We start from the raw sequence: 24,825 nt of genomic DNA on the forward strand, positions 1-24,825 counted from the left end.
CCTATAGTGCTGAGCGAGGGAGTGCTACATAATCAAAGACATGTGGTGATGCAGCAGAGAAATGGGCACACAGTAGCGCAGTGATTAGTGGGCTGCTCTATAGCACCAGCTGTAAGACTGGGAGTTCGATTCCCACCACTGTAAGAAGTTTGAATGTTCTCCCTGTGACTGTGCGAACATTCCTCTAGCTGCTCTGGTTTCCTCCCACATTCCAAAGACGGACAGATTAGCTGTGGGTGTGCTATGTTGGCGGCAGAAGTGTGGCAACACTTACGGGCTGCCCAGTGCAATCACTGCTGACTTGATTTGACACAAATGTTGTTTTTCACCGCATGTTTCGAAGTAGATGTGACAAATAAAACTAATCATCTTCTTCGGCCCACAATATCCAAGTTGGCATTTCTGCTCCACCTACAATTACCTTATTTGCCACATTAGGACTGTATCCATCTGTGGCTTGAATATTTATTACCCAAATTTCCCCTACACATAGTAATTGGACCCAACTCCACATTTCCTATAGCAGCATACTCCAGATATCAACCACTCTGTTTTAAAATACCTCTCAAATCCCCATCAGAACTTCTACCTCTCATCTTAAACCTATACCCCCTTGTTTCTGATACCCCTACCATGGGAAGGTAATCAAACTTCTATGGTTGTGTACATCTTAAAGTATCGTGGTGTAACTTCAGTTTGAAGTGTACTTGATTTGACACCAAACTATGCAAATATAAACTGTGTGTGCTCTCAATATTATTTATCATTATTTATTTTTGAACTTTGAACTGATTTTGAAGCACATCTCACACCATCTTGTTCTGGCATCAGACTGGGCGGAATTCAGGTTGCTTTTAAGTATAACAGATTTGTCTAAAATGAGAACTTAAGTTGCCAACAATTCAATTGCAGCAAAAATCCTGCCTTGGCAAAAATCAGACCAGCTGGCCACTGCTGCCGTTTGTTCAGCCTTCATTCACAAAACATTTCCTACCAATAACAAATTCAATTTTTTTGTTTTTCAGTCAACTGTTTGCCTCTAACAACACACAAAGATTGAACATTACTTCTGCTAGTTCTTTATGGTTACCTCTCAAAATCTCTACTTTAGAATATTAATGACCTTTCCGCTTTCCAATAACGTCAAACCCAGTTTCTAAAGAATTTGACAAAGAAAAACACCATGAAGAAATTATCAACTTGGATTTCTTCATCGTTTAAGTATTCAAAATTTAGTACAGTCCTTGGATCCCAACTGATTTTGGCATCTTTGAAGTCTGCAGATACGCAATCCAGCAGTTAAAATTCTGAAATTTTACTGCATCTAGTGTTTCAACCATGCTGTTTAGCTGCGGTTACCATTTTACAATGAGAAGGAAGATACTTACCAAGCTCATCGCAGACGCTCTCACTCTCAATCAGAGTTGGATGGTCAAACGTGTCACGACAATACAGGATGCGGGTACTTTCATTAAGGATTGCAATTCCACCCAATGCCATCACGAACTGGTCAACCAGCCAGGAGGACGATCGGTTCTGAATCCTCTTCAGCATAGTACGATAACGGCAGTACTGTGGGTAACTGAGGACAATGATTTTGGTGTTGTCAGTGTTATCCCCATCTTCGTCATCATCGTCTTCGGCACCTGTCGGGAAAGGCAAGCACCGCAGGCATTACTGAAGAACATTAATGGTACTGAATGGCACATGGGCATATCCTGTTACTATTGACAACTGCCAGCTGTCTCAGCTTTGTGTTACAGTGCAAATTGAACATACTTCAAATTAATATGGGACAGGATATAGTCAGAAATGTTAAGTATTTTTCCCATTATCACCCAAAGTAGCAAGAGAAATGTCACAAACTATTAATGACACTATACATGAAACTGCCTTGAAAGCTTGTTGATATTAATCTGGGGAAAACCAAAAGTACATCTTGTGGGATGGAAACCCACTTGTTGGCTGTTTAAATATTTCACTGAAAGACTGAATGGAAAACATGTCCATAATTAATGCATAACAAATCTGTCTAAAAACAGATTTTTTAAAAAAGTCTTCTGCTATATACTGGGAGCTAGGTTGCTACCTAAAACAGGAACTAGCACAATGGTGGCTAATAGACTCATTATCCTGCACTAACTTAGGCTGTCAGACACCACACCTAGGCTAATGACATGTGTACAGCAATTCATCATGTTACCAAGTAGGGAGGTCTAAATAGCACTACTTAGCTAACAGCTTCACTGCCTTGCTGGCCATTCTAAATCTCGACACACCAGCAAATTATACTGTTCAGAATTCAAAGAACTTCTTGGAAATGCAGCCTAGAAAGAAGAAAAATATTAACTGCTTAGGAATGCTGGAGTAACACACACACATACACATACACACAAAATGCAGGAGGAACTCAGCAGGTCAGGCAGCATCTACGGAAATGAATAAACAATCAACATTTTGGGCCGAGACCCTTCACCAGGACACCTTAAGAATTTTGATGTGCAGCTGAGGAGGTTTCCCACCACATTGTTTTGACAGGTGAATGAATAAATTAGTTTGATTATACAGACCAACAAGCTAAAGTGCTAGGGTCTGGTCCATACTGAATCAAGTGATTTCAACTGCAGAGGCATCCAATTCTACACCTCAAAATATGCTGTGGAAAACTGACCAAATCCCACTTGTCTTTGATTCCTTGTGATGTGCAACTGTGATTTGATACTTATTTAAGACTGGCCTGAACAGTCATGTTAGCACATTGAAATTCCGTCTTTGGGTTTGTTGGGAACACTCAAAATTACCACTACTTAGTATTCCCAGTGGAGTTAAGTGTTTCAAACATACGGTACAACTTGTACCCCCCTGTTCAAAGTAAAATTTATTTTCAGATTACATACATGTCACCACATACAACCCTGAGATTCTTTTTCTGCGGGCATACTTGGCAAATCTATAGAACAGTAACTGTAAACAGGTTCAATGGACAAACTGTGTAAATGCAGATATAAATAAATAGCAATAAATAACAAACATTAAATAATATAACCGAGTTCTTAAATGAGTGTAACTATCCCCTTTTGTTCACGAGGCTGATGGTTGAGGGGTAGTAACTGTTCTTGAACCTGGTGGTGCCAGTCCTGAGGCTCCTATACCTTCTACCTGATGGCAACAGTGAGAAAAGAGCATGGCCTGGGTGGTGAGGATCTTTGATAATTGCTTTTCTACGGCAATGTTTCATGTAGATTTGCTCAGTTGTTAGGAGGCTTTTACCCATGATGTACTGGGCCGAGCCCACTCAAAGCCATTCTAGGCCGTAATGCAGCCAGTCACACATCTATAGAAGTCTGCCAAGGTTTTTGATGTCATGCCGAATCTCTGCAGACTCCTGGGGAAGTAGAGGCGCTGTCGTGCTTTCTTTGTAATTATATTTATATGATGGGTTCAGAACAGGTCCTCTGAGATAATGACAGCCAGGAATTTAAAGTTACTGACCCTCTCCACCTCCGGTCCTCCGATGATTATTGGCTCATGGGCCTCTGGCTTCTCCGTTCTGAAGTCGACATTTGGTTCCTTGGTCTTGCTGACATTGAGTGAGAGGTTGTTGCTATGACACCCCTCAGCCAAATTTTCAACCTCCCTCCTGTATGCTGATTCATCACCAGCTTTGATTCAGCCCACAACAGTGGCGTCATCAAACTAGCATATAGTGTTGGAGCTGTACTTAGCCACAAAGTCATAGGCGTAAAGCCAGTGGAGCAGGGGGCTCAGCGCACATCCCTGTGGTGCTGAGGGAGATTGTGCAGGACTGGCTGGGTAAAGGGAGTGGGACAGGTCCCTTTAACCAAATGTACTTTTCAACCCTTTAAATTTAATCTCTGGAGTTAAGGTGGAATAAAAAATTATTTTGTAAGCAAGGTGCCATGAACCACAGCAGAAGTGGATTTTGTTACAAATCAAAATAGACATTATTTATAATAAAATGTTATTTATAAGAATAAACTGCATAATCCTTTTTCATTGTTACTTTCATGGTCAATGTGTTAAGTAGTGTTCCATTACATTCCTTAAAACTAACAGGACTGTTGCCACTTAAGTGCCCCCCCCAGGGGAGGGGTGGTACTCTACTACAATAATTGGGGGTTTCTTCACCCAACCGGACCCTTCCCTGTCCAGTAGTGGAAGAACCCTATACCGTGGTCCTACCCCACCGAAGTTCAAACCTGTTTCTGTGACGTGATTGGCCAGTGTGTTCAACTGTTGGCTGAAAGGTTGGTGGTTTCAGTCTACCCAGGGACAAAGAATTACAGTACGAAGTACCAGAAGCCGAATACACAGGGGAAAAAAAAAAATCTGATAATCTGCTATCAAACAATTCAGAAATCCCAGCAATGATGTTTGCTGAACTCCTTTTAACTCGGTGTAACCCGATTCCTGCATTCCCTTCAAACTAACCCGGGCTCCATTTCCTGTACTCCTTTTAAACATGCTGGATTTGCTGGAAAGTTCTTTTTTTGAAGCTGTTGGCACAGCATTAAAATAAAGTGAATTAGAAGTATTTTTAGGTATTAGTCGGAATAGCACCTAATAGGCCAGAAAATCTGCAAGTCCAGCATGACCAAAGTCCCAACTGTGTCAGATTAACAGAGTTTTACTGTAGCTGGAGATCTGCTACGGGTCATTTGATATGTTATTCAATCTTTGAGGAACATGAAGGCGCATAGTGTAAATTCATGGAGCTATAAGGAAGTCAACAAACCCAATTTAATCTGTATTGCGTATATCAAATTCATTCTAATCTCCTGCTCTTTTCCTATTACTCACTAGTATTGGTAGCAAATGCACTTGCATACCAGAACCAAATTTTTAACAGCTGCCTTAAAAAAATAAAACATGTATTTATGTAGTACTATTTACCACCTGAGGTCAATTTAGTGCTTTACACCTCATGAAGTGCCCTAGAAGAATAATCTCCGTAACATAGGATGAAGCAGGGAAAGAGCTGACAGACAGGAAAATATTCTACCTTCAAACAGTGACTGGACGGGTCCTGGATGTGGGCCAAATAAACCCTGGTTAGGTCCCATCACTCGAGCTGTAGGATCTCTAGGATGTGGAGGGAGTGTTGAGGGTGGAGAGGTGGGGAGTTTGGGGTTGCCTACATCTAGTTAAGAAGCTCTGGCCTTCACAAGTGTGGGGTGAGCTGGGACAGGCAATTAGCCTTTTCATGAACATCACTTTGGTGTGTTTATTAACTCTAATAAAATAGCCGTGCCTCGTTTAAAAGGCTGTGGTTTGCTCTGCTCATTGCCACCAACTAGAAATTTGAATGTAAAACATCTTAACTTTCCTCCCAAGCTGCCAATATCACCTTCAACTTCCAAGATGTTTCAAATGGAAATACACAAATTCTAAACTACTGTCTGGTACATTTATCTGTTCCACACCTGGATAATCAGAAGTGTTATGTGATGCCCTATAAATAAAATATCAACCAAATTCGAATTAAAATGGTATATCGCTCTCTCTAAATTGACACAGAGGCATGAAACATCTGTACACTCAGAGCCTCTTTATTAGGTACACCTGACACCTGCTAATTAATGCAAACATCTAATCAACCAATCATGGGGCAGCAACTCGATGCATAAAAGCATGCGGGCACGGTCAAGAGGTCCATTTGTTGTTGGGGCCAAACATCGGAATGAGGAAGAAATAGGATGCAAGTAACTTTGAGCATGGGATGATTGGTGGTGCCTGAGGAGCTGGTCTGAGTATCTCAAAAACTGCTGCTCTCTACATCTTCTAAATGATGACTCCCACCTTTCCCTTACGGAAAAAACACGCAAGTCTGGCTGGCAGGCCTGACTGCAGCTAAGAAGATTGTAGTCCAGCATTGGAAACCTCCCCATGATATTTCAAGTACTCACTGGCTGTGGAGCTTTTTGGACATTTCTTACCTGGAGCTTTCATCAGCAAGAGTAAATGATGCACGACCAAATACAATCTTAATGTGGACAAATTTGATATCTAACTTAAAAGATCTTTTGTTAAAATAAGAATGCTTTGTCTGTGTATACGCTACTATTCAGTTGGCTGGTGGAGGGGAGAGTGATGGGGAGAGAGAGGAGTGGAGGGGGGATGGTGATGAAGGTTGAGGGGTGGCTGGGTTTAACAGTCAAAATGTAATTGGCAACTGGTTGTATTGAATGTAATTTGGTGGTGTTGCAATAAAAAATTAATTTAAAAGAACTGCTGCTGCCTGGGGATTTCACACACAACAGTCTCTAGCGTTTACAAAGAATGGTGCAATAAGCCAAAAAAGATTCAGTGAATGGCAGCTCTGTTAATGCGAGGGGTCAGAGGAGAATGGCCAGACTGGTTCAAGCTGACAGCATGGCAGCAGTGACTCAAGTAACCACACATTACAACAGTGGTGTGCAGAAGAGCATCTCTGAACGCACAACACATTGAACCTTGACTACAGCAACAAAGACCACAGAGACTCAGCGGCCAAGTCATTAGGTACCTCCTGTACCTAATAAAGTGGCCACTCAGCGTGTATCAGAAAACAGCTTCTGAAAGAAAGGAGCTTTCGTTCCAATGTACAACTGCTACCTTCTTGCAATAATGGAGAAAATATCGAAATGTTAGGCCCACACAACTTGCTTCAGAGAAAAGTTAGTCGAATTGGCACCATATTCAAAGAGATTAAAAATGTATAATCAGATGCACATTACAACACATGTCCCAAACATGCTACCGTTTAAAATGAGCACAGGCTACAAGTGTTGTTTTTCATGGGGGTGGGGGAAGATATCAAAACAAAATGGCATGACTCTAAAACTCACAACTCGAACGTGATGCTAGAAAACACTTCAGCAGGCAGCAAGTATGGAATTCCCACACCCAAGAAGTTCATTAATTCAAATGAAGCCTTCAAAACTGCAGGATAAAATTTTGGCAACACACATCAAAGTTGCTGGTGAACGCAGCAGGCCAAGCAGCATCTGTAGGAAGAGGCGCAGTCAATGTTTCAGGCCGAGACCCTTCGTCAGGACTAACTGAAGGAACAGTGAGTAAGGGATTTGAAAGTTGGAGGGGGAGGGGGAGATCCAAAATGATAGGAGAAGACAGGAGGAGGAGGGATAGAGCCAAGAGCTGGGCAGGTGATTGGCAAAAGGGGATATGAGAGGATCATGGGACAGGAGGCCCGGGGAGAAAGACAAGGGGGGGGGGGACCCAGAGGATGGGCAAGGGGTATATTCAGAGGGACAGAGGGAGAAAAAGGAGATTGAGAGAAAGAATGTGTGCATAAAAATAAGTAACAGATGGGGTACGAGGCGGAGGTGGGGCCTTAGCAGAAGTTAGAGAAGTCGATGTTCATGCCATCAGGTTGGAGGCTACCCAGACGGAATATAAGGTGTTGTTCCTCCAACCTGAGTGTGGCTTCATCTTTACAGTAGAGGAGGCCGTGGATAGACATGTCAGAATGGGAATGGGATGTGGAATTAAAATGTGTGGCCACTGGGAGATCCTGCTTTCTCTGGCGGACAGAGCGTAGATGTTCAGCAAAGCGGTCTCCCAGTCTGCGTCAGGTCTCGCCAATATATAAAAGGCCACATCGGGAGCACCGGACACAGTATATCACCCCAGTCGACTCACAGGTGAAGTGTTGCCTCACCTGGAAGGACTCTTTGGGGCCCTGAATGGTGGTAAGGGAGGAAGTGTAAGGGCATGTGTAGCACTTGTTCCGCTTACACGGATAAGTGCCAGGAGGGAGATCAGTGGGGAGGGATGGGGGGGACGAATGGACAAGGGAGTTGCGTAGGGAGCGATCCCTGCGGAATGCAGAGAGAGGGGGGAGGAAAAGATGTGCTTAGTGGTGGGATCCCGTTGGAGGTGGCGGAAGTTACGGAGAATAATACGTTGGACCCGGAGGCTGGTGGGGTGGTAGGTGAGGACCAGAGGAACCCTATTCCTAGTGGGGTGGCGGGAGGATGGAGTGACAGCAGATGAACGTGAAATGGGGGAGATGCATTTAAGAGCAGAGGATAAAATTTTGGTTAGGTTGGGATCAAAGAATTTGGAACCAGGGTGGGTAAACTCATTCAACTGAATGGTAGAACAGACTAGATGGGTAAAACCTGATTCAAGTAAGCATTATACCCCAGGGCAAATGTTGAGTCTATTGCTTTCAAAAGGCAAACCTTTTTGCATTAAACTTGCTACAGTGTAAATGTAATCTGAGTGGCGAGCTGCCGAATTAATTAACACTGCAGTGTGACTCCAAGGCAGAGGGAGAGTCTTATTCTGCTTTGTATTGCACTTCATTGCTCAGCTGGTTGTACAGGTAAACACATGAGATGAAGCTGTGACAGGCATTTCTTTACTGGGAGAATTTTAACTCGATCAGTCAACCGAAGGATATGTGGGTCTTTAGTACTGTCCAAATTGCATCAGCTGTCTGTCCATCTGAACACCCAGTACCTCACCAGCGGTGACTAAAGTTGACAAGACCTGCAGTTGAGCAGTAAACACAACATGGCAAATGGACGATGGTAGTCCAGTCACTGTCCATCTGTGGCACTGAAATTGGAATACTTTTCATAACCTTGAAAAATAATGTAAAACTTAATACTGGAGTGAAATGGACCAAGAATCGTATCTTTGTGCCAAAACAGATATAGTCAGTCAGCATACAGAGTATAAAATAAATAACAAAATAGATCTTTGAATTCTTCGCCTTGTAATAATGAACCATTTGATAATTAAATAGCACACTACCATAACGATAGTTGTGAGTGTGTTGTTCCTCTCCGCACCTTGTGGGACGTCAAGCGTCAACCTTACTGTTTCTTTAGCATTTGTCCGTTTTTTAAAAAAATGAGACCGAGTTGCTAGTTCAACACTCAACTCAGCACAAACAGGAGGCATGCAAGAGGCCCGCTGGATTTGAACCTGGGACCACTCGGGCCTCAAAGTCTGCTTCGGGTACCACTATAACCACTGGCCGGCTGATACTTGTGAGCAATGGAAATTGATTTCCATTACTGTTACCAATCTCTATATATAAATACAAGTTTTAAACAGATAGCATTTATAAACCAAAATTAAAGTAGTAAAAGCATTTCAAAGCACATCACAGGATCATAAAAAAAATTCACATGGATATTATGACTCGTGACTTGAGAAATTAGCTCAATTGGTGGATTAGATGAAGAACCGGATTGGTTGTAAGGAAGTAGAATAAATAGTATTTAAAATGCAAGTGTGCAAAAAAAAAACAATTCTAATATTGTTGCTGAGAAAGCATTAATTCTTTACATGCTTAAGTAAATTCAAATGAAATCCTACTACATGTAATAGGTAATCCTGCAATTCAGCGCAAAGGACAATCATCCGAACATTGCTTGGAGAGGTGTCACAAACTGGCTGAGTTGCAGTGCAGAGATGTAGCCCAACCTAATTCTACAGTAAGACATCAAGAAAACTTCCAGGAAGTGAAAATGAAAACAATTAACTTGTGCCTCAGGACATCAAAGTACTCTGCAACCAATGAAAACCTCTGAAGATACCTCTGTTGTGATATAGGAAAACATGTTAGCAAATTCCCACAAACAGCAACCCAGATCACTTACTTGATTTAATATAGGGCCAATCATATTCAGGAGATTGGGAGAAATTCCCTGCTACTCTAATTTTATAAATATATGTTATTAAAGGTATAGCAAACACAATTAGTGCATATCCTTCTTGACACTCATTGTAAATTTTCTTACAATGCATTATTACCAATGTTCCCTCAAGAAATACAGGTCTAGAAACAATATCGTGAGTTCTGCCTTTTACATCCACTCGAGAGGACAGGCAGAGGTTCATCTTTATCAAAAGATGGCATTGTCAAAGTGAAGGATCCACTATGTGCTGTATTGAAATACTAGCCTAGAGTTCATACTTAAATCCCCAAAATGTGGATGAACCCTCAGTCTGATTTAGAGAACTATGTTTCATGGGGGTGTGGGGAACATAGATTGTGTTGCTCAACTTTGAAATCTCACATTGCAAATCAAGGATAGATGACGAACATTTTCACAATTTGCCTGAACTCCAGGAAATTTTTCTGAATATTAATTCATTAAAAATTCTTCAAGCCCCACTATCCAGACTTGTTGTTAAGAGATGGTGTAGGTGAAACTAAAGCGTAACCACCTCACTCTGAGGTGCAAACGCACGACTACAGGCCTGAAACTGATCACTTCACCAGGTGTTGTGATAACGAACCCGATAAGATGCATAACTGGAGTCATTTTGCAAGACATCAAGGTATGACACACGATTCTTCAACAGGCAGTAATTTCAATTAAACCATCTCCCTGTAAATCAACCACAAATTCACTAATATTTTATGTACATCTGATTGAGCTACAGATTGAGCATTTTGAAATATTCAGATTTAGTGGGACCCTGCTATCAGTTTATCACTGATGAGCCAAAATGAGTTATTATTAAAACAATGCCAAAAGAAAATCTGACCCTGTCTGTGTAATTTACATTGAGGGCAGGGGCAGATTAACATTAAATATAGAACACTACAGGCACTTTGTCCCACAATGTAATGCCAATCTTTAAACCGTACTCTAAAGTTAATCTAACCCTTCCCTCCTACCTAGACCCCCATTTTTCTACCACTACCTTAAAATTATACCTCCTCTCCCCCATATTAGCCATTTCTGCCCTGGGAAAACAATCTCTACTCAATTTATGCCTCATCATCTTGTACACCTTTATCAAGACACCTCTTATCCTCCTTCACTCCAAAAAGAAGTCCTAACTCGCTGAACCTATCCTCATATGTCATGCTCTCTAATCCAGGCAGCATCCTGATTCTAGGGATGAAGCACCTTGCTTTGAATTACCAGTCCACAGTGGGCCAAGAATGGCCAGCCAATTTGTTATTCATTAAAGCTCATAACCAACTTCATCCCTACCAAAGCTCCTCAATTCAATTCATGTAAAATAAATGCTTATGACGATCTTCTATTGAAACCAAGAACAGATAATATGTTTCAAAGTTCAACTATTCATCCATCGTGGCCAGAAGTAAATAATGAATGCTTTAGTAGCTAGGTGAGGGTTAATTCTAGCTGACCTAAAAGACTACATTGCAAATTCTCTGCAAACATTTTTTTAAAAATCAAAGTAAATAATATTTCTGACAGAAGAGCACTCGAAGATTTGAAGTGCATGTTGACCCTGGAGAATATCCTCTTTACCTCACCAGAAGCTTTACCATAACCCTAGAAAGATGGCTTGCAGTACAAAGGCAGAAGAAATGCCTTTTACGTAAGAACTTCCTGACTCTATTTTGATGCTCCCCTGTTTATTTCGCCGCAAGTTAAACAGGTGAAGGAATGGGATTCCAGTATGGCGAGTGACACCAGTGACCGAGGCAGCGGACACACAACTGAAACAAGCCCTTCGGCCCATCCAGTCTGTGCCAACCTATTTACCCGCCGAGTCCCGAGTCCCATTGACCTGCACTTGGACCATAGCCCTCCATACACTCTCCCATCCATATATCTCTTAAAATGTCAAAATCGAACCCGCATCCAACACTCCCACTGACAGCTCATTCCACACTCTCACCAAACTGAGTGAAGGTCCCACTCATATTCCCCTTAAACATTTCACCTTTCACCCTTAACCTTCTTGTTCTAGTCTCACTCAGCCTCAGTGGAAAAAGGCAATTTACATTTACTTCATCTATACCTCTCATAATTTTGTATGTACCTCTATCAAATCACCCTTCATTCTTCCACACTCCAGGGAATAGATTCTAACCTATTCGACCTTCCTCTGTAACACAGATCCTCAAGTCCCAGCAACGTCCTTGTAAATTTTCTCTGAAGTGTTCCATTATTGACATATTTCCTGTAGGTAAGTGACAAGGCTGCATACAGTACTCCAAACTAGGCCTCAACAATGTCTTATTCAATTTCAACATAACATCCCAACTCCTGTACTCAATACTTTGATTGATGAAGACCAGTGCACCAAAAGCTTTCTTTACCATCCTAGCTACCTGTGATGCCACTTTCAAGCAATTATGAATATAGTATATAGTTTTAAAAAAATAAACAGACAAATACTTGAACTAATGCCAGTAAACCAGCAGCAGGAAATGATGGGTGTTTGACCTGCTATTCATCTTCTATTCTCCATTCCAATGTACGCAGCTGTAAAGTCGGCGATAACTTGCCCAGAAGAAAGTGGCCAAATGCTTTCTACAGTATTGCTGACCAGAGGTAAATACAGAACTTTTCAGGCCACTAAAATATAGTTCAAGACATTTCCCATGTCTACAGTTCCTCAAGAAGGGATCAGAATTCCAACTTGGCATCATGAAACAGAAAACTCACTCCAAACCGAACTCATTTCATACGGCACACATCACCACGACGTCTGCCCATTCACCTCAACTTGAAACATACATTTAAACTGGGAAATGCAATTTTCATTCAATGCAATTTGCGCACTCCAGGGGTGAAATTAACCTGTTTGGGCAACAAATGTAACAACCGTTAATGTCAGGCCAAGCAAAAATATTAGCTGATGTTTCTGGTCTAAATCAACAGGAGGTAAATCACCACTTAATTCAACTGTAAGTGTCAAATGAATTACATGCAAGCATCACATAGGGTCACACAGGCTAATCAGAGGCCACTCAACCCATCATATCCGTACTATATTTGTGAAAGAGCAAGCCAAAAATCTCCATTTCATTGCTCTTTTCCCCACAGCCTTCCAAAAATTACTCCTTTAGTGAACATGCATTTTAAATGTATGAGTGAATCTGCTTACACCACCCTCTCAAGTACTGCATTCTACATCACAATTTGATGCATTAAAAAATTCTCTTCATCTTTGTTATTTTTGTCAGTCATTTTAAAGCTCTCTCCTCGGGTTATCAATCCTTCAGACACAAGAAACAATTTTCTTGCATCAGCTCTTTCAAAAAACCTCAACTTTGAATGCCTCCATTAAATATTTATTAACAAAAATAGGCAATTTAAAAGCAACTTAGCAGATCCAGATACCTACCATCATCATAAAAGTTAAATTACTTCAGTGAAAAATACAGGAACCAATAATTCTCATGTTTTTCAGAGAAGTTAAATAAAGACTGCATCTTGGTTTAAAAGTAATTTCATTCTCCTCAACTCTGAACTGATTCCATAACCTACGGATTAACCTTCAAAGGCTCTACAACTCATGCCTTGGTATTAATTATTTGTTTATTTACTTCACTGTTTATTTATTTATTATTTGCACTGTTTCCCTTTTTCACATTGGCTGTTTGAGAGTTTTTGTGTGCAGTTTTTCATCCACTATTTTATTTCTGTGTTCTACTGTTGTAAATGCCTGCAATAAAACTAATCTCAGGGTTGTAAATGGTGACATATTAGCACTTTAATAAATTTACTTTGAAACAGAGTATTCCTATATTCAATAACATTGGGAGCAAGGCAATTAGATGCAATATAATGATAAAATAAACAATATTTCAATTTGATAAACAGCATTAATATCAATCCCAATCACATTCAATTTCATTGCACAAGGCCATTCTTCTACTATCCCAAAAGGTCACATCATTAGCCTCTACCTGTGGCGTGTAGAGGTTGAAGGGATGGCCTGCCATATAATCTCTATAAAGAGCAAGAGATTAGCATTTTGATGGAATTGCCCACGTTCCAAAAAAAAAGCACTTCTGAAAGCCGCAAAGTAAACAGGACAGTGTCAGAAAACAAGTGGGGAGTGGAGATATCCATTCCCACTCTCAATATCCATTTAACACAAGGAAATTCTATTTGCTGCACCAGTACACTGCCTGGGGTAGGTGGGGCAGTGAGCATCAAGTGTTATTTAAAGTTAATCCACACTGAAAGACAGCCTGCTTCTAAATCATCTTTTAACCCAGAAGGGACTGGCTGCCAACATCGCGCTGGAAATATTGGTGCAAGGGGTGCAACGACAGAACAGAGATCTCATACTTGCAGTGTGCCAAGAGGTATTCTGTGCAATTTAACCCCCCGTCTCATACAGAGCTTGAAGCCCCTAGTACAGAAGTAGTCAGCAACTTCACCAGAAGATCCCTGGATCCAGTCACAAGGTGGTGTTTAGTAGCCCAATTCTCATACAGAAGCTGCATCTCAAACTGCTGTTATCAGGGCTTTGATCACAAGGAATGCTGGGCGTCACAGCGGGCCAGCAGCTTACCCTAGGATTGGCAAGTGACCCTCCTCTCGGGTTAACAGTATTCCTGCTCACATCTTCATGCCTGTACACCCCAGCCCAGGTTCTCGAGTCGGTTTTAGCCTCCTCCGTTGGAAGGCAACGCCTTTTTAGGAGGTACCCTGCAGCCACTGCATATTACTCACAGGTGCGGGCAGGGGAACAAAGGTCAAGTACTGAAGAACACAGGGGACGTATAGTTGACTTGCGTTCCACTTGATATCTTTCTGATGGAAAAATTTGTTTGGGAATATTTATTTTGGAATGGACTTTTATTTGGACATTGTTTCAATGTAGTCATTGTGATGGGCAGGAGCAGTGGAATGGGTGGGCAGCTGACAATGCGGCTGGAGAGCTCCTGGCCTGATGAGAGAAGATGGAAACAATGGATGAATGGTAAATTGCAGCTGAATTTATTATCAGTCAGAGGTGTTATTGTGAAAAGGCAAACAGAAAGAAACTATGTGACAGCTTTGCTTCAACTTCTGGCTTAAAGACATGCCGCTTGCTGTAAACTGCCACAAATCTTTGAGAGAAAATGAAAAGTACTTGGAATAGTGACCTAACCTGCAACCATGCACTGGAAATCCAATGTCTAGCCATAGCCAGAAGGTGCCATATGATTGTTTGTGAATAGTTCATGGCCAAGTTCACCATGACAGCCAATTGCGGATAGATCTTCAGTCTAGTGGTACACACAGAATGCTGGAGCAGCTCAGCAGGTCCTGCCCAAGGGTCTCGGCCCAAAACGTCGACTGCACCTTTCTCCACTGATGCTGCCTGGCCTGCTGAGCTCCTCCAGCATTCTGTGTGTGTTGCTCGGATCTCCAGCTCCTGCAGATTTCCTCTTGCTTGCGCTCAGACCAGCTGCGGCAGATTTCAGTAACAACATCACATCAGCAGCCCGGACACCTTGTGCACCGTTTCTCTGCGATCACGGGGGAAGTACTCCCTTACTGCTCTGTGGAAGCGGAAGGCAGGCCAGAAATCCGTCTCTCAGCCTCAGGCTGGGTGTTCACCAAGAGGGAAGTTCACATTATAATTACGATGATCAGATGCGAGTCCAGTGAAGTCTATCTTCAGCCTGTAGGTTTTTAATTAAGTAACATAGTTCCTAGCTTGTCTCGTATGGTGAAGAGAAATGAGCAACAGAAATACCTGTCAGCAATTTAAGGCTGGAGAAGATATCCTACAAACTGCAAGTTCATATTCCAAATAATTTCACTTAGCATCGACCAACAGAACAAGCAACAAATGGCCAGGTCAAAATGATGAATGGCTTCTAATACACTGCTATGAAATTATTTTATTACATTTAGCAAATGGCCACTAAATCAGTTCTGATGACAATCAGTACTTGCAGTTGAAAAAAAAATTAGTCCAGCATGCATTCCTTCCAAAAAAAAAGGCTTATGAAGGGAAATCAGTGATTAATGACTATTCAAAGTATTTTAAAACTACAAACAACTGACAGATCAAGTAAAATGGGAAACTACATTTACTGTTTCCAAAACAACCCATGCCACAGTATAAATCAGCAGACTAACTCGGTACTGTTTAATTTTGTCCCTCGAAAACCAATAAAGGGCTAATTTGAATCTGTCTTAGAAACCGTTCAAGAGCAGCACCCCTGAAAAGCTAAACATTTTTACAAAACTGCATATGATGAAAACCTGAAATTCAAAAAACATAAAATACAGAGCCTGGGGGGGGGGGGGGGGGGGGGGGAGGGGTCTCTGACCTGTCTGATCCATTGAAGTGCCTGTTAGATATTAAAAAGTCAATAAATGTAATAGACTAACATGGATTGGCTAATCACACTTTAAATGGAACAAATTCCTTGTCCTTTTAAAGCTTGTTCCTTTTCCAAACTTGATGCCATAATGTTTCATTTCACTTCCATCATCTCTCATCCAATACATTCATCTCTCATCTCTATTCACACGCAGTTGAGTCGTGAAACGTGCATAGATTATGACATCATTCTAAGATATTTTGCTGTTTAATATACATGCCATTATCGATTTAATAAAACTTGTAAAACAGAATTAAGTGGTCACAAAATGCTCATGAACTTAGTTAATTACGAATAGTTATGAAGCACAAGTCAGATTTGTTTTCCTGTGATGGTCAAATGGCTCAGATTTCACTCCAGAATAATAAAGAGAATGCATTGTGCTTTCAGATGCTGAACACTGGGGCTATTGGAGCTGCTTATAATAGCCCTAAGACCATAGACATATGTAGGCCATTAAGCCCATCAAGTCAGGGATAGGACAGAGGGCTCTGGTGAGCTACTTTCAAAATATACCCCAGTAAGGGTAAGTAATTAGCATCAAGAAAACATGATCAAACAGGTAAACAACCCTAATAGGAGATCATTTACAAAGATAGCACTGGAAAAAAAAAGAATCCATCGCCAATAATAAATTGAAAGACTACGGGAATCATTTTAAAGAAAAAGGAGCGTAAGATTAAACAGAGTGGCACTAACAGCAAACTTCAGAGCTAAGAAGAAATGGTGATAATGGAGTAGGGTACATAGAAAGAACATTATAAGCACAAGACATTCTGCAGATGATGGAAATCCAGAGCAATGTTATCTTGTTGAAGGGCTGGAGGAACTCAACAGGTCAGGCTGCATCTATGGAAAGGAATAAACAGTTGACATTTTGGGCAGAGACCCTTTCTGGGTTCTTCCTCCTTCCTTTTCAGCCCATTTCAACTGGTTATTCCTCTCCAAAGATGCTGCCTGACTTGAAGGATGAACATTACACTAAACTTATGCACTTGGGGATGCAAGAGCATAGAGTATCTGGGTGATCAAATAGGAAGTGAAAGAATTAGAAGTCAACATCCTGGGAAACATAACAACGCTGTGCAAAAGTCTGAGTCAGGCACCCTAGATTTTTTTTTAAAATATGAATTTTGTTTTAGATGCTTATTTTTTGTCTTCTGCATTAGTGTCTCAGTACAAAAGAGCAAATTTTCGATTTCCAAACATACATTTCCCAAAAAATTAAATGTTGCAGAGAAATTTTTGTAACATATTAAGTAATAGACTACTTTTCAAATAAAAACGATTACCTTGTAGGTATACAGCCCAGTGCGTGATTAAACAAAGGTAACAAACAGGATGCTAAGGATCAATTGCATAATGAGTTGAATGAACTAAACTGATTAACTGAAACAGAAATGGGTGTAGAAGTTATGAAATAGGGTGAAAGACAACCAAATTAAAAAGCAGGGGTGTGTCAGATGTGACAGTTAATCGTTAATTCACCATGGCAAGAGTCAGAATAGCAACAGGACACAAGATGGTCATCCTGCATCACCAAGCAGAAATTTTACAGCAGACAGGAGTTTTAAGGTCTGCTGTTCAAGCTCTTCTGAAAAGCACAAAAATATGGGCAACGTTGCAGACCAGAAACGCAGTGGTCAGCTACAGAAACTGAGGGCAGCAGACGAAAAATACATCGAACTGACGTCCCTTCTAAATCAGAAGTAGTCCAGTACGTCTACCAACTCTGAACTCACAGAAACGACTGGAACCCAAGTACACCTCTCTCTCTACAGTCTAGAGAAGTCTTATCAGAAGTGGTCCTCATGGAAGAGATGCTGCCAAAAAACCATTCCTCCGAAGTGAAAACAAAACTAAGAGACTCACCTACGCACAAAAACACAAGGACTGGGGTGCTGAACAATGGCAACAAGGATCAAGTAGTAAATCAGAGTCATGTTTCGACGTTACTCATTTTGCTCCAACACTAGGGATCTACGCAGGAGATACCAATCAAACTGGGGTCTTTTGGTCAGGAGACTCCCAACCCAGGAAGATCCCCAAGACAAATTCACAAGCTGTTTACCTGGATTTGTACTAGGGTCAGGGTAGGACTTTTTGTCCCCATTCAAGGAGGAAGATACTGTGATAGACTAAGACAACTGCACTGCTCCAAAGACCGCTATATGAGGTCATTCTTACCCTCGGCCATTAGGCTCTATGAGTCAATCTATAGCCAGGGAAGTGATGACCCCCCCCCCCCAGTTAGGCTATTTGAGGTAACTTATTTATTTTTTTAAATACCTTCTTACTTTTCTTCTAATATTTGTATACCCATGCACTTATAATGCTATTGTGACACAGCAATTTCCTTTGGGATCAATAAAGTATCTAAACCTCACATTTCTAGTTGTAAAAACATCATCCAATGCTCAGGTGTGAGAACACAACACAGTCCTTAACATTTCATTCCGCAGTCACAGTCGTACTTTAAAACAACTTGTACTTCATCTCACAACTGAAAATGACTGACCAATACGCGATCCTTAAAACATACCCCAGTATATCCTAGTTTTAACAGGCTTAGATTCAACTGTTGTGTGAGTGCTCCAAGTCTAGCCAGCGTATTGTACCTAACGATACAAGGGCAGGTAGACAAGGAAAGCGGGATAGCATAGACAACCAAATGGCGATACTTCCAAACCATAGTGGACTGCAGGCATACCCCAGTCTAACACTGCTAGTTAAGCCAATCTCCTCTCGATTTATAATGGGTAGGTTCATATATACAGCTATTCAAAGCATTAGGTTCACAGAATATTTAATCAAAATACCATACCAGACAGCTTATCAGAAAAGCAGGAACATGACTGCAAAACAACCGATTACTGAAGATAAAACAAATAAAATCTTTTGAGGCCTATTTCATTTGTGCCATGAGTCATATTAATAAACCACATTGTTGTTTCAGTCACAGAAACAGGACACACAATACAACTATTCATTTCCTAAAAGGTCACCCTGGGAGAAGCACATATTGTTTCATAACCTATCAGTGTAACTATTATTCAGCAGATGAAATAAAATATTAAAACAAGTACATTGTAAAGTCCTGATGTGTTCATTATGGGAACCAGGGAGGGGAAAAAAAAACAATTTACTGAGCAAAATCTGAAGAGAATTAATCACTCGCTTGTTTTACTTAATTTTCAAATCTGTTTACATTTTTCTAACTACAAATGCATTTTTCATGCGCCAGCTCACAATTTACATCATAGAGTCAGATTGCTGGCATCGTGCCAAATTCCAGTCATGAGGAAACTAACTGCACATGAACTGATTCAGTGTTTCATAATGGATAAAGGAACATGTAAATTTTTAGGATGTCAGCAAATGTAAAAAAAAGTCAGCATGTACTGCATACAAAGCAATTTGGAAAATAATGGGCCAAAAATGTAGATAAAGGAGAAACTGAGAATAATTTCCAACAGACAGTGCAGGACTCGTTCTAAGCTCAAGAAGGAGTCTGATGAAGGAAGAGAAATTGTCACTGGCACAGAGCATAATGGAGAAATAATTAGGATAGATAGAAAAAGTAGGGGAACATTTGAGAAATAAAACTTACTTTTATTTCGAGCTACAGCACAGCAGCAGAACCTTCCAGTCCAACGAGCCAGCACTGCCCAATTACCCCCATGTGTCCAATTTACCTACCTTGGAATGTGGGAGGAAACCAGAGCACCCGGAGGAAACCTATGCAGACCCAGAAATGGACACACTCCTTACAGACAGCGACAGAATTGAACCCAGGTCGTTTTACAGCAGGGGTCCCCAACCTGGGTTCCATGGACCCCCTGATTAGTGGTATTGGTCCATGGCATAAAAAAGCTGGGAGCCCCTGTCATTCACTTAGTGCTCTGCTATCAGGCTGCTTCTCAGGTAATATTTGAGAATGATGTAAATGCAATTAAGACCAAAGTAAGAGGTGGGAGAAAAGCTGGCTTTGAGTTGAGACGAGAGTGCACAACACAAATGTACCAGCTGAGTGTGATAGAAAGGGGAACACCAAATCCCTCAGGCATCAATCTTAATACAACCGGTCTCTATTTAGACTCATCACTTAATCTGGAGCCATAATGTCTAAATTGTGGATGGCACCTAATTGGAGGCGGTCAATGCTGCAGAAGGCTTTAACAAATTAGAAGCTGTTAAACAGATACATATTAGGTATACAACTGACAAATACATTTCAAATTACGGAACGAAAAATAAGATCACATATAAAATAAGAATGCCATGATATAGAGGGACTTTCAAAAGCGATTTACAATCACCAAGTAGCAGCAAACTGAGCAAAAATAAGAGAGGATCAAAGAACCAGTGTTTATGGCTGGAAGGAATAGTGCAGAAAAATAGCAAGATACTTGTAAGCTGATTAGCACACGGAGAAGCATTGGGTTTAACTCCAGTTGCTATGTCGTCATGAAAAAAGATACAGAGAGATTAAAGAAGCAACAAATACGACGACTAGTAGCTGAAATGGTGGGTCATACCGATTGGGACTGGACAGCAGGTTGGGAGAAGATTATACCAACTGGGACTGGACAGCAGGCTGGGAGAAGGCCAAGGCATGACCACTCAAAGCCTCTACAATGATCAAAAACAGACCTATAATTTCAAAATACATTTCATGACCTCAGGTTGCCCCAAAGCATCTTGCAGCCAACAAAGTACTTTTGAAGTGCTGTAACTTAGAAAATTATGATATATTTGCAAACTACGGAGAACATTCCCACTTGCAGGAAAACACAGAATCAGAGGCTAGCAGATGGTCACCTGGTCACCAAGAAATCAAACAAGAGATTCAGAGGAATTAAACAAATACTTTAACTGGTGTTGGATCCTGATACTTTGCCGATCCAAAGGTTCTTCAGAAGTCAAGCATGAGGCACGTAACTTACCACTTACGACCGTTCTATTAAGTGTTACGAGAGCAAAGAAGTGTCGAGAAAACAGAAAAAAAGTAGCTATGGTATCCTCACCATATAACAGAAATTCTGTGAAAACCAATAAAATAGCCAGGTTCAGGTACAATGACACCTGTTTACTGTAGCTCTAAAAAAATACAGAAGTGACTATACCGCAATTACTGGAAAATTCCCCACACGTACATGGATGATTATATAAAAATGCAAGTACAGGAAAGTTAAACTACAAGAAAAATCAACAATTCTACACTCCAATCCAATACCGGTCGCTGGAACATGCCAGCAATGTGAGAAAATAGTACAAACGTCTTGCAAGTCTGGGAGTACCCCGGGAAAAAGGAATACATGTTATATCCAATAAAGCAAGGCGGCAGCCAAGATATGGCCCAAATACAGCATGAACATCAAACACAGACTGATTGGAGCAAATAGCCAGTTGCTGCACTATAACTTCATTGTAATTCTTTAACTATAGTTTCTGAACATATAATACAATCCAACATGAATGCATTCAAAATAGCTCCAAGTATAATCACAACATTCCACTGCACCCTGTAATTTATCTTTTTTTTCTTTCTAGGATTTGCTAATTCTTTTTTTTGTTTTTAAACTTTGGGCTCTTGTGTATATACAACCAATAAAACCGTACACGCCAAAGAGTACCCTTTCAAAGCATTAGAAGCCAAAAGGGCACCATGCCAAATAGGGGCTGCAGATTAATCACTCTTCATTCCTTTCTGTTCCACACAAGCTTGCAGCAAGCACATAGGATACCCATGCAAGTGTCATCAATCACTGGAGGATGAAACAAAAAGCCAGAAATTTAGACCTATATAGCCGAGGTGACTAGAACCTATTCCGGACAAAGAAAATTAAGTTTCCAGCTAAAATAAAATTAATTACATCCCAAGACCTTAGCTACTCAACTAGAAACAAATGCAGAGCCCAATCGCATTACATCCTTGTAAAATGAGATGGCAACTTCAAAACAGAAAAGAATAATAGGCTTCGTTTCCAAATTACTTTTGAATCAGAAGACTGGAAGATTTAGTGGTTTCCTGTTTCAGCTTGCAAAGTAAAAAGTATAGATACCACATAATTAGCTCAGGCCTTTATCCACAGCAGTTTTCAATCTGTTCTAAAAATGACAACATAATCTAACCCTCTTTAATATGATTCAATTAAGGTACAAGACTGCTTGTTTCAGAATAGTCAAGCAAAATATCCTCATATACTCACAGATATTGTACTGCTCATATTTGAACTAAGAGCAGTGTAATTTTGATTTTCAAACTTATTGCAATAGATATACTGTTTGATTTTATGATGTACAAATATTGTGTAATGTGCATATTAAGCAATACATTTCAAAAGCCTGGGGCAAATATCTTTCTGTATCAGTGTCATAACAAAAAGAACATCACAAATTTTTAAAATGTTATTCATTTTTAAGTGGGTTTGCAGGAAGGAGTTTGAAGGGAGCATTTTAAGGAAGATATTGCACTGAATGGGGACTACACAGCTGAAGACAGATCTTCCAATAAGAAAATGGAAACCATGCATTCAAGATCCTTTGACACAGTTAGAACTCCAGAGCCTCTTTGGAGAACTAACGGATGCAGCCGTCCTTGATGCACTTAGGAGCGGGCAAGATTTCTATGCAGACTTCCTGCACATATCCCCCAGTGTGCAAGTGCCAATTCAGAGGTAGATTAACAAGTGAATTGAATGAGGCCCCAAATCAGAAGATAAACTTCAAAACTGGAAAAATGGAAGCCACTTGATGCTCTCAAATGAGCAACTAAACTGTTATCAGAACTATCTTCCATGTCTGCACAGCATAAAAACCAAATCAGCCAGAACATAAGTATTTATTTCAACTAAGTTTGTGCCTCACCCTCATATTATGGCTCTGAAAATGGATTTTGGCAGCAATCATCTCATTTTTAGCTTCACTTAGAACTGTATATTAAGGCGAGGCCTGATCAAGGTGACTGAAGTTGATCAAAGGAACTGAAAGTATAAAGCCAGCAAAACTATTTCCTTGGAAAGAACCCAGACAGGGTACGTAATCTTAATATTAGAACCAGGCTATCGAGAAGCATCTTAATTTAAGTGCCTTCCTCTAAAAGCTGCTGAGGCTTTTGGTGGGGGGATTTTAATAAACAATATCAGCAATTTAGATTGATTAACTGCTGGTCAAGTGAAGTAAAAGCTTTCAAACCCAGGAAGTAAAAACTGTTAAGATGTGGTCACAACCTAAATAAGTATTGCAACAGGACTGGCCTGCTTCTGTTCTAGTTTGTTTCTACATTACTATTTTTAAAGTATTGTATATATGGTATTTCACAATGGAAAAAGGATAATTTGGCAATAACAGCTCATAATATGAAAAGGTGATGGCGCAAGCTGCTTTTCAGAAGTTCTATTTTGTCCCAAGGCAACACTGCTGCTGAAGCAATTGGAACACATTTAAAAAAAAATACAGGCACCCATTGCTTCATAGAGTTTATGCAATAATCACAATCACTTATCTAATTACTGTACCGGTTTGCAAAAACAACTGGATCAGAAATAGTTTTGAAACACTAGTGACATTACCTCAACCAAAAAATTTGCATTAACCATTGTATTTGCAAATTGGTTTAAAAATGATTAATCATAGCTTTCAACATTGGTTCTATTTAGGCTTACAGATAAGGAAAGATGTTTATATAAAGAATATATTACCAAGATGTGATAAGGCAATTATCCTAATGCACTGTGGAAACTAAATGTAGATTTCACAAAGAGAATGCTAATTGCTATGTAAAGAAATAGTTAGAGAATTAAGGACAATGTCACAGTAAGAGTCAAACTGCTCTGTAAGGGAGTTTTGGTATCAAACTGTAAATCAGTTTCCATCCTATAACATTAAATCTGTAAGAATATCAAAGTGGTTTCCTGATTTGACAATAGCTATGCACAATGATGAAACTACCATTGTAAATGAATTCTTGAGGAATTTTGTCAGAAGACCTTTGAATTCTGATAAGAGCTTTCAACAATAATGACATCAAGTTTGCTCACTGACTGTGTAACAGAAAGAGGGCAGAAATCTACTCTGATTTGGGACTTTCCATAAACCAGTCACTTAAGTATTATTTAAACACAAACAACAGGAATTCTGCAGATGCTGGAAATTCAAGCAACACACATCAAAGTTGCTGGTGAACGCAGCAGGCCAAGCAGCATCTGTAGGAAGAGGTGCAGTCGACGTTTCAGGCCGAGACCCTTCGTCAGGGCTAACTGAAGGAAGAGTGAGTAAGGGATTTGAAAGTTAGAGGGGGAGGGGGAGATCCAAAATGATAGGAGAAGACAGGAGGGGGAGGGATGAGCCAAGAGCTGGACAGGTGATGGGCAAAAGGGATACGAGAGGATCATGGGACAGGAGGTCCGGGAAGAAAGACGGGGGGGTGGGGGGGACCCAGAGGATGGACAAGAGGTATATTCAGAGGGACAGAGGGAGAAAAAGGAGAGTGAGAGAAAGAATGTGTGTATATAAATAAATAACAGATGGGGTACAAGGGGGAGGTGGGGCCTTAGCAGAAGTTAGAGACCTCGTACCCCATCTTTTTATGCACACATTCTTTCTCTCACTCTCCTTTTTCTCCCTCTGTCCCTCTGAATATACCTCTTGCCCGGGACCGGAAAATACATCACTGTACACATAGTAGGACTGACTACCCTACAACAGACATACTTCAAAGGCGAGGCATTTGA

At 40.6% G+C, this 24,825-nt stretch overlaps 1 protein-coding gene across 2 annotated transcripts in view; it reads right to left on the reverse strand.

Moving 5' to 3' along the window:
• The window catches only part of arid5b (AT-rich interaction domain 5B), a 145,698-nt gene that overhangs the window by 103,239 nt on the left and 17,634 nt on the right, over positions 1 to 24,825 (reverse strand). For both annotated transcript variants that reach the window (XM_072239197.1, XM_072239196.1), the window contains one exon: positions 1,389 to 1,646. In XM_072239197.1, the coding sequence (XP_072095298.1) occupies positions 1,389 to 1,646 (258 nt within the window). The remainder of the gene's footprint in view (positions 1 to 1,388; positions 1,647 to 24,825) is intronic.

The sequence above is a fragment of the Mobula birostris genome, chromosome 21, assembly GCF_030028105.1.
Source record: "Mobula birostris isolate sMobBir1 chromosome 21, sMobBir1.hap1, whole genome shotgun sequence".
NCBI classification, from domain to species: Eukaryota; Metazoa; Chordata; class Chondrichthyes; order Myliobatiformes; family Myliobatidae; genus Mobula; species Mobula birostris.